The sequence below is a fragment of the Nansenia antarctica genome (assembly GCF_963989245.1).
Source record: "Nansenia antarctica genome assembly, chromosome: 4".
Classification (NCBI taxonomy): Eukaryota; Metazoa; Chordata; class Actinopteri; order Argentiniformes; family Microstomatidae; genus Nansenia; species Nansenia antarctica.
This window is the reverse complement of record NC_137689.1, coordinates 19,892,868-19,903,989: the sequence shown is the minus strand read 5'-3', so window position 1 is coordinate 19,903,989 and position 11,122 is coordinate 19,892,868. Positions and strand designations below refer to the sequence as shown.

General features: G+C 45.9%; 1 protein-coding gene across 1 annotated transcript in view; it reads right to left on the bottom strand.

Annotated features, from left to right (window-relative positions):
• Positions 1–782: 782 nt before the first annotated feature.
• Positions 783–11,122, bottom strand: part of pcdh1a (protocadherin 1a) — a gene marked incomplete at both ends in the record, with an annotated part of 50,078 nt that continues 39,738 nt past the window's right edge. The window contains one exon of the mRNA XM_080528770.1: positions 783–1,153. Coding sequence (XP_080384896.1) covers positions 783–1,153 — 371 coding nt within the window. The remainder of the gene's footprint in view (positions 1,154–11,122) is intronic.

The following is an 11,122-nucleotide window of genomic DNA, read 5'->3' as shown; positions in this document are numbered from 1 at the left end:
TCTCCTCTCTGGCTGAAGAGCTCTCCAGGGAGCGTGAGGTAAAGGCCATGGTTCTCTCATGATTGGGGGTCACAGGTGTGTGAGATTGTGGGTAGCGTATGAGATTATATCCAAGAGCCTTTCACACTGTCCATCCCAGCTTCTGGAAACGTTTCAATCAAGTTTAAACAGCAGCAGCAAAGAAAAGCTCAAATGCTAAAATCCGGAGGCTATTTTTATCGGCGTGAGCCAGACAGAAATATATACAGTATACACCATTCAAATGTATTTACAGCACTGTACATTAAGAAAGACCATTCCATTTGATTGATAATGAAAAACATTAAGTCCACCCTTAGGGCATTAATGCTTCTCTGTTGAATGTTATCTGGTTATGGCACTAAAGCACTGATCACACTTTTGAAGTTCCAGAGAACATTCCATGGGCTTAATTAAGTAAATCAATAGTTATTGAGGGACTTTCTTTGATATTTATTTGTGATCCTTCCTCAAATCCAATGCTTCCAATGCTTTCACAGAAAATATAAATAAATAAATACATTAACTTATAAATGAACTAATGATCATTAAATAAACTAATAAATAAACAAAATAAATACAAATGAAAAACCCTCATATTGCACATACCACTGATCCCATGAATCATAGCCTTTCCATTCCAAATTAACATTTGTGTCCATAATTGGACATTTCAGATCCACTAAGAGCCCGTTTCTCTTTTTTTAAGTGGGTGTGTCTCTGTGGCCTCTATCTGTGTAGCAGATATGAAAGATGTGGGTTTCTCACAGGTATATCTCTCTTTTCGGGGTGTGGCTAGGTGGGGAGGTGGGCTGGAACTCAGAGGCCACGCTCAGTGGCACCTCCTCCAGGGGGGAGTCCTGGTTGGGGGCGTGGCCACCATTGGAATAGGCACTGCGGGAGGGTGGGAGACGGGCCCGGTGCTCCTCCCCACCCAACCTGGCACTCCCATTGGCCAAGCGTCCCAGGCTCCCTCTCTCCTGGTAAGGCACGAAGGTGGAGAGTTTGGGGGGGTTCCTGGTCTTGCGCACTGGGGAGGGCTGCCCAGGCATCCAGCAAGCATCTGAGTGGCCCAGCTCACTGCACTCCTGAGTGCAGTTTCCTGTCATGGCCACATCCGGAATGGAACGCATGTCTGCACGGGAAAAGAAGAAGAGAGAGAAGAACGGTGTTCAAAGAGGTTCAAGCATTCACGTATAGACACAATTGCTGTAGTTGCGAGCGTTTCCCTGCAGGCTTCTTGGGCTGAAAAAAAGTTATGCTCATAACTCAAGGTTTGCATCTGATTTACATGATTTTAGTCATTTAGCATATCTAGAGCAGCAACTTACAATACATATATTTGCCTAAAGTAAGTGAAACACCTGAACAAAACAGTCACTGTAATACTAAGAATACCTTCTAGTAGCAGTCACAGTGCTAGAGAGAAAAGGGAGAAAACAATTGTTAGTGTTGGTCTGTTTGTTTGTGCAACGCCAAGCCTAGAAGACCCCACATCTCAGTTCACCATTCAACTTCTTTGCAGTTGTTGCTATGGACTGTGCAGCTGTTGCTATGTAGCGGTTGCTATGCACTGTGCCATGGGTGCAACAGTATGTGCAGTCCAGTGGATGATACAGTATGAGATGCAGCGATGCGCCTATGTGTTCTGTACAGTGGTTGCAATGCATTCTGCAATAATTGCTAAGTACTTTGTGATGGTTGCGACAGCGTGTCATGAAGTGATGAATATATGCAGTGATTTCCCTGTTGTTGTTGTTCCGTTGCGTTCTGTGCAGTCTAGTGATTGCTTTGTGTTGTATGTGGGTTACCACGCAATGTGTGGTGGGTGTAAATGGTGCTTCTGAATGTGTCTACATAGAGAAAAAAGAGTGTAACACTCAAACACGCATGCATTATCGGACACACACGCACACACACACACGCACACACACACACACACACACACACACACACACACACACACACACACACACACACACAATGCTTCATGAGGCTCTCCACAGGGAACCGTGGGCCCTCGAGGCAAACCCATCGTGGTATCCATTGTGTTATGGCTTATTGACTGACAGGTCTAAAATGAGTCCATGTCCCGAATTGTTATACATTTTCTATTCCACCATTCCTAATTAATTAAATAGGTCCACAACCTAGTGACCTAATTTCATAGCATAGTCGATAGTGTACATATATATCCACTATCATTTTTGGGCCATGCACGTCACATAGAAATGCAAGGTATGGCCACCGAGACACAGAGAACACCCAAACCCCTACTCTAAGCCAATATGTACTGTAGCTTGAAAACAACTATGAACCAAAAACATAAACAACAGAAGAAAAACTGTGACTTTAGCCGTCTCTACATTACACTGAGAAAGAGGATCATGCAGGGAAACACTTCGACGTGTTTGTCTGAAATCTGCAGATGGTAGCCTGTAGGCCTGCTGAGAAGCCCAGGGGACACCTTCCCCACCAGCACGGTCTGTACACACAGCTAGCTCTAATGCAATTATTAGGAAAGAGTTCAGGGCTTTTTTTACCTGCTTAACTCAATGGATAGAACCCTTGTATGCTCTTCAAAAGCCACTACAACTGACCCTGACTTTTTTACTGACCTACATCTACCTAAAACACCGCTCGCACTGCTGAAATTTAACAACCCCCCAAAATACAGTACTCTGAAGACACAGAAGATGCAGTACATCAAAGGACTTCCGCAGTAGGTTAAACGAGCAGCCAAAGACAGAAAAGCGGAGAAGGGATTCAGATTTTTTTTCTCTCCTACTCCAAACCTCTCTTCTTCTCCTGGAGTGGAGCCTGGAATAAATCTGCTCGAGGTCTGGAACAAACCCTTTAGAGTTCACAGTCCCATGTGTCACGGATGGGGAGCGTGGCTCCAACAGGGCAGAGCGTGAGCAGGCAGCCCAGAGAGACCGCACGGGCAAACCAGAAGCACTGGCAGGGCAGTGGCTTTAACAGGGGAGCTGATTGGATTTAGCGAGCAGGTGATTGAGTTTTGAAGAGAGGTGACTCTGTGCCATTTTTTATCTTCCCCCCCTTCTCTGCACGAGCGAGTCCTGGACTCTCCAGATCTGCAGACATGGTCTGCCCACACGGCGCCTTGATTTAGTTTCCCCTTTACTGAATATGTTTTTTTCCCTATCTATGTCATCGAAGCACATTTTCGGAAAAAAATCAGACGCATGAAACTGTGAATCGCTTTTGTCTTTGATTCCAAGTGCACTTCCTCCACACTAACAGTCCCGGCCACAGTAACAGTGGAGTGGAGTGGGGGGGTTTGTGCAGAGCTTAACTCCCCAGCTGATAGACACATGTGAGAGGTGGGTTTGCATGCTGCTTGCATCAGGATGCCAGTAGGAGGTGTTGGGTGTCGTCTGAGGCAGGCTTCCTCTCTGTCTGATCCCCTGCCCACGGGCACGGGTGGGGGGAAGCTGCTCTTCCTGAGATTTCACACTGCTTCTCTCTGTTTGATTGCAAATGCTGCCTCTCCCCACTGGCTGCTTTCCAGAGTGTGCCACAGCGCTCTGATCGATGGGAAGCAGACATGTGAGACCGATAGTTCACAGAGAGATGGTGAGAATAGAAGAAAGCTAAAGGAAGACATTACGGGTTGGGAGCGAGCCATGTGTGGTCTTAATGATATTAGTTGTGTGGGTAATGCATTTGTGAATTAAATAATCATTTAAAGGAACCCTACAGATAGTGGAGATCAGAAAAGAAAAATATTCCTATATACTGTATATATATATATATATTTGCATACTCCGGGCATTCTAAATATAGAGATGGAGCCTGTTATCAAACCACAGTGTGAATACATTTTGATATCTATTCATGCATAGTGAGAAAAAAACAACAATAATCCTTGGTCTTGTTTTTGTTTGTTTTGACATGATACATTGAGCCTGTTTACTGAAGTATTCGTAACAGCTCCCTTCAGTAAGCAGTCTATCTGACACGTTTTCTTCCTCAAAACAGGGGAGTGAGGAAGTAAGATGAGAAAAAAATGTAGCTACTCACATGCACATGCACGCACACACGCATGCACGCACTCACACACACATACACACACACACACATACACACACACACATACACATGAGACACGAGACAATCAGTTGTTTGTGAGATATGCCATTTGGTTGCATTTAGGACAGCATGTAAAAGTCGGATATTTTTGAGTTATATAACAGTTCCCATTCCCATGGAAATTGGAGAAAATGCTCTTTGAGTGCCTGAGACACCAGGAGAGAAGAAAAGCAGCCTATCCTCCCAGGACTCATCCTGGCTCATCCTCTTGTCTTTTAGCTTCTTTTCGGAGCAGACTTTTTGTCGAGCACAGGGAGCGCATCTCAGCCTGTGAATCTTTTACACTAAGAAGTAAGGTACTGTAGATTTCAGAGAGAGCAATATCGGATTAATAATTGAAGCCTTGTCTGGTGTGTTTTCTCGTTAATAACTACAGGCTTCAAGTTCGAAGCTCGCTGCCTGTTGTAGCCTCGGTAGAGTTCCCCCTGTTCCTGTTGGAGGCCAGTCCTCAGCCCCCCCTCCTGGTTGTTCCCATCTGTGGGCTAATCCCTTTCATTCAGCTCCCGGAGTTTCTGACCCACATTTTATATACGAGGAAGAAGAGGTCAATGCCAGGGGTCCTTCAGAAAATGCCTCGAAATCCTCTCACCAAAATAATCATTAAGCTCAAACAGGTCTGTGCAGACACACCATTTTCTCAGATGTGGCAGAACTAGGCCAAGTGAGGCGAGACAGCAAGGCTCAGGTGTTTTGTGAGGCCAAATGTTGTGATTAGATGACCTTTCAGGCATCTGACAGAGGCTCCCACCTGCCCTGCACTCGTGTTCTGTGTATGGGTGTCTAACAATGCAACTGATTTCCTACTGGGGTTTTTCGGTTTGTTTTAGCAGCATGGCATTTGTTCGCTGTATTATTATTACTCATATGAGAGTGCAGTAATACTGTAGCTCCTGTGTAACCTAGCTACAGTATAATGGCTCAATTATAATACTTGACTGCTGCATGATATAATTCAACTGTGTCGTGGATATAGCAGTGACGTGCAGTAAGGGTAGGCAGGGTAGACAGTGCCTACCATGTAAATATGAATATATATATTTATTTTTTTATTATCAATAATTATGATCATCTGCATGATCAAATCCATGTGAGAGGGGCGTAAGGGTGACCGGATGGGGAAGGGTGGTGGTGGTGGGGGGGGGGGGGGGGGGGGGGCCGGGGTGGGGGCTTAATAGAAACTGCCTACCCGTTCTGCCTACCCGTTCTCACTCCACGTGGGCTATAGTATGGTATATTGGGATGGATATTGCTTATTTCACTGTAGTACGGTCGCCTACAGTATGATCTACTTTTGTTTCACAGATATTTTGAAGAGACCAAGGCATTCTCATGGGTTTTACTTCGGTAGAGTAGATGGAAGAACATTCGGTCTGATTGCAATGCTGGTATGCTCCTTGTTGAGGAGGCAGGGGCCATGAACCTGAGTGAATTGTGGGATACCCTCCACTGGCTATGAGAAAGCCTTAAAGGCCAGAGCAGCTCCATTCCTCTGTGACTCGCTGGAAATAAGGAAGTACATGTCAGACCCACACAGTTCCAGTCCCCCAAGTGCCATCCATCATCGCAGGGCAGTGCACTAGTTAGAGAACGCTTCAGCTGCTTTCGGTTCCCGTCGTCCTGTGATGGAGAGTTGACCCCCAGGGCCTCTCTCCGATGCCAGCCTGAGCAGCGCAACTGGGGCGGAAGTGGATCTGGCCCCCAGCCACAGCGCGCTACCTGCTCTATGATCCCTGTCCTGTGGTGATAGTTGGCGGACGCCACCGAGACCCACGGAACACTACTTCCACTCTCTATTTTTCATCGTCTAATTATCCTCCCCCAACCCCTCCCTAGGACCCCCTGTTGCTGCAGAGTGAGACTCCCAGTTGGATCGACCCCCCCCCTGCCCCCCGTGGTTGAGAGCATAGCTAGGCTAATGGAGACATTATTCTCCAGTTCTCATTATACACTCATACTCTCAGGCCCAAGTTCTCACACATCTCATCACTTCCAAATCTGCAGCTTCAGCTTGCCGGTCACCGCTGATATAGTGGGAGCAGTCACAATCCTATCAAAGCTTTTTCTATGGACACAAGAGTGATCTACTCGTCTTAAAGTAGTACATGCACACATAGAGCTTAGAGATACTGGCACACTCATACACTGTGCAAGCTTAGGGGTAAAACCAGCAATTTACGGTGGAGAGTGTGGAATTAAAATCACTTGTTTAATGCATAGAGAGTCGTTTTAAAAGATTATAGGAGGACTTAATGTTTGGTCATATCCATGTGCTTTTACAAATAGCTACAATAATTCATAGTGATCATCTATGTGTGAAACTACAGCTCTGAAAAGGCTTATTCCTCCACATAATTCTCATGAGGAGGATTGGGTTTTTGTCAATAGAAGGATTTTCAAGAACTCGATTATACAAATATTAATAAGCAGCACTGTTTGAGTTTATGATCTCACATATGATTCCCTATTCCTCTTAAGCAAATAATAGTGTGGCTGAAACCCCAAAGTTTTCTTTGATGAACACACGAACGAAATGGAAATCCAGAGCAATCTTCCTGTCAGGCATTTCAAAATGCTACATGGAACACAGACAAAATGAATTTACGGTTCTGTCAAAAATGTTCTGTTATCAAGCCTGTTATCAAAGCCTTTCACAGCTAACTGACCTCGCATAATGATGAAACTTTAGCGAAATAGCTTTTAATGCTTGAAAAAAGACACTATGAAATTTGGTAGCAATGGGTAGAACGTGTGTACACAACTAATAGGGGGCAGTATGATGATGTGGCCCGTTACAGTATGTGGTTGCAATCTGTGTCAAGAGCCTTGATGCCGATCCACCATGAAGGACAATGAGCCAATCTCATATATGATACGGTCAATGGTTTGGCTCTAATACCATGTCCTCGCACAGCCCTAATGGTCTCTCTTCTCTACAGGGGGGGATCATTTTACAGCCAATCCAGTGTGTGGGTCGATGCATGGGATGAGTGTGTGGGATGGGGGTCGTGTTACCAATGACCACGGAACGGAGACGAGTCATCCAGACCCATGCAGGCCAGGACCCAGACACATCCCATAAATACCACCTGTACATCATCACTCCCATATTCAGCTCATTGCCCCATAAACTCATAAACTCATCACTAAACAGGATATGGTGAATCATTGTCTGTAGTGTCAAAAGCTCGTGCCAGATGAGAGCGTTTCATTCTGCTACAGTAAGGCGCTTCCAGCGACCTGCTTGCTCTGCAGTAAAGACACACACACACACAAAAAAAAATAGGGGCAACAAACAGCAGCAGCTGATTTCAAACGGAGCACAATGCCTGTGCTAGAATGTGCTCTGTATTAAGGCCAGATTACCCATGACAACAAGCCTCTGGGGGACCCCTTGCATGGGAGCGCATTGTTCACACATTTTCACCCGACCCCAAAAAAAGCTGCCAGTCACATGACCTGTCCCCTTTAGGGTGGTGGCAGTCCCCGGATAGGCTGGCATAGGCCACTGTTCTGGGAGAGCCTGGCACTGGGCACTGCAATCAATTCTACTAACAGGCAGGGACTCTGACAAGGCCCAGCGCCATCTGTCTGAGCAAAACCATGGCCCCGCATCGCCACGCCACACTGGCACCCGGGCAAACGCCCAAACTGGCACCCGCAAGACAAACAAGCCCCCTCAGACTCACACTCTGTCTCCCAGTCTGTCTCTTTCTCCTCCTCCATGTCCCCCTCTTTCTCACCTACTGTCCATTTCCATCTCTTACTCTCTGTTTAATACACATGCACAACACAAATCAGTATGGACACACACACACACACACACACACACACACACACACATGCACACGTACATAAACACACACACACAGACACACACACGCACACACACACACACACACACACACACACACACACACACAAACACACATACGCACACACATCAACCCACCCACCCACCCACCCACCCATCGACCCACGCAAGCAGGCTCACACCCGCACACACACACACCCATCAACCCACCCACTCAACCACCTACCCAACCACATGTGTTCACACAGACACACACGCACACACACACACACACACACACGCACGCACGCACTCCCACACACACCTACACCCACACACACACCCACACCTACACACACACACACACACACACACACACCCACACCTACACACACACACACACACACACACACATACACACACACACACACACACACACACACCCACACCCACACCCACACACACACACACACACACACACACACACACACACAGGTGCTAGCTGGATGGATTCCAGAATGGGCACCACACAGAGGTATTAATGACTAGCATTGAGCCGTTGGGCAGGATATGCAGAGCTTTGAAACAACTATAGTCAAAATCCCTGACAGGAGTTCAAAAGAACAGATATATATATAAGGCTACATACATCATCTGAGACATCTGAGGGAGAAAAATCACACAGCATCGCTAAAGATCCTCATTATTATGCAAATGCCATTTTATTCCATTTTATCTCTCACTGGCCCATATGCGCAAGAAGTCAGGAGACACAGAGAGGGCCCATGCTGGGCAGCCAGCCACATGGAAATACCTTCCATCTGGGGTACCGAGTGTGTGTGTATGTATGTGTGCGTGCATGCATCTGTGGACACCCTGGTACCTGTCTCCAATCCACCAGGGGTCCTATCAGTGCCAGACCCTCATGCCACAGCCAGTGGGATAAGCACTGAGCCCAGTGGGAGGCTTTACTGACCCAGGGGAAAGGACACAAGTGGACTGCTGGGAAATATTGGTCTGCACTGACCCAGTAGAGAGGGGTCAGCGGGCCTACGGAGGGGTCCCAGTCACCCAGACAAGAGGGGTCCTGACGGGGGGACACTGCGGTGTCAGAGACTGGAGGTCATGGATAATGAGGCTGTGATGGGGCACATAAATGCTCTTGTTATTGCCTCATTAGTTTGAGGCAAAAATGGGTAAATAAAAGCTGTGAATTTTTCCCATAATCACAACATAAAAAGGTTGGAGACATTTCACACACCGCATGAAACGGAATGAAAACAACTCAATCGAGTGTAAAGGGAAGTGAGAGCGGTATGTTGTCACTGTGATTTGGCTGTTTTTTTCCCCCCGATCTTCATCTCTGATTATGTTTAAAAGAATAACAGATCGTACGATGACTAAAGATGAAAAAGTTATAGTTATGCAATGTTACATTTTCAGAGGATTATGGCTTTCTTCAGCGGCGTTTCATTTGCCAATCGCATTCAACTCTAGTTATGGTCAGTGTAATCTACATGGAAACCGTGTTATTCCAGACTTTAAAGGTTTAATGGTATCACACACAGTATGTGAAGTTAATTTGACAGGAAATCAGCACTTTGAACAGTCAAAATAAATCACAATGTTAGGATAAATAATCAAAAAGACTGATGACTGATGAGCACTAGGCTATACGCTGTAAAGCCAGATACTCCTCTACATCTTCAAGGGATGTTCCACTTCTTTCAAACATGTTCTCGGTTTGGCCCTGACCTTAGCTGTAGTTGATTAGCCCAGACAGTTTCTAGTTACCTATATTGCTTCCTTAGATACTGAGTTATTTTGGGCATCATAGAGCCCCATTCATTCTGTAAATATGCACCAAACACCTGGCAGACACTCAAATCCAAGAAAAAAGTCTTCAGAGAGAGATTCTGTCAGCATCTGCAAGATGTTTGGACACATTTCCAGAATGAATATGACTACTCAGTGTCTCTGAGAGCAACATATAGTATTTAACTAGCCTAACTACAGCCAAGGGCAGCGCCAAACCAGGAAAACATGTTCAAGAAGTGGAACATCCCATTAAAAGATCTAGCGACCTCCCTCCCCCAACACAGCCTGCAGTAACTGCGTGGGCAGAGACAAGCTCACCCCCCCCACACACTCACACACACACACACACACGCACATACACACAAGCATACACACACACACACGCACGCACACACACACACACACACACACACACACACACACAACACACACACACACACCATTACAGAAAAACACAGAGGACAGAATGATATGCTATAGATTCTAGTATCCTTGCTCATAGTATACAGGATGTGCATCGGGAAGAAAAAAAAGTAGAGCACTCTAACTCGGCCTGGAGTCAAGAGTGAAAATGCAAAGGAGGCGGCCTACTGCTCAGGCCTGCAGAGAAAGGACCGAGAAATCAATAGCTGCAGATCATGTAGCATACAAATCAAAAATAACATATCGTGTGAACGCTGTCTGAACCTGCCCTTTAGAAGACAAGGCCCTGGTGTGAGAAGAGAATCTGCTTGTGTCCCTCTCGGTGAAGGAGATGAGTCTAAGACCACCCACTGCTTCTTGCACCACACAGTCCTCATACCACAGGAATAGAAGAAACATTACATCAGCCTTGACAAAAGAGACAGAGGAAGCATTACTAAAGTGGCCAATTAAAAGTGAATCTACCATACATAATTCATTAGGTCAATCGGCCTAGACTTGACAAGGCATCAACTGCTTTCTTCTCGTTTCCGCAGAGAGCACGTTTTGCATTTTCTGAATTATCACAAGGCTCATTTCAAGGAGAGACATGTTTGTGGCCTTAAGGGAGAGGCAGAAGATACAGCTGTGTGTGTTAGCAAAGATAGTACATCATCTTATTTCCAGTCACATAGACCAACCTCATCCAACCTGGAGGACAGTACTGAGTCAGTAACTTCAAGCGGCCAAAGAAAGAGAAAAGCAGACTGAATATTAGTTCACCAAGCAAAAAGGCCACGTTGGAACATAACATAATACACCACTGCCATTTCCACAAACAAATGCAGAAAAATCCAGAGTTCACTGAACAGAAGGGGGGGTATCATCCAATAAACCACCGCTCCTTCTGCCACAGGTACAATCTGGAACTGTACATTTCCCATAACAAAAGAGGCCCACCATGCATCATAAAATCACTTC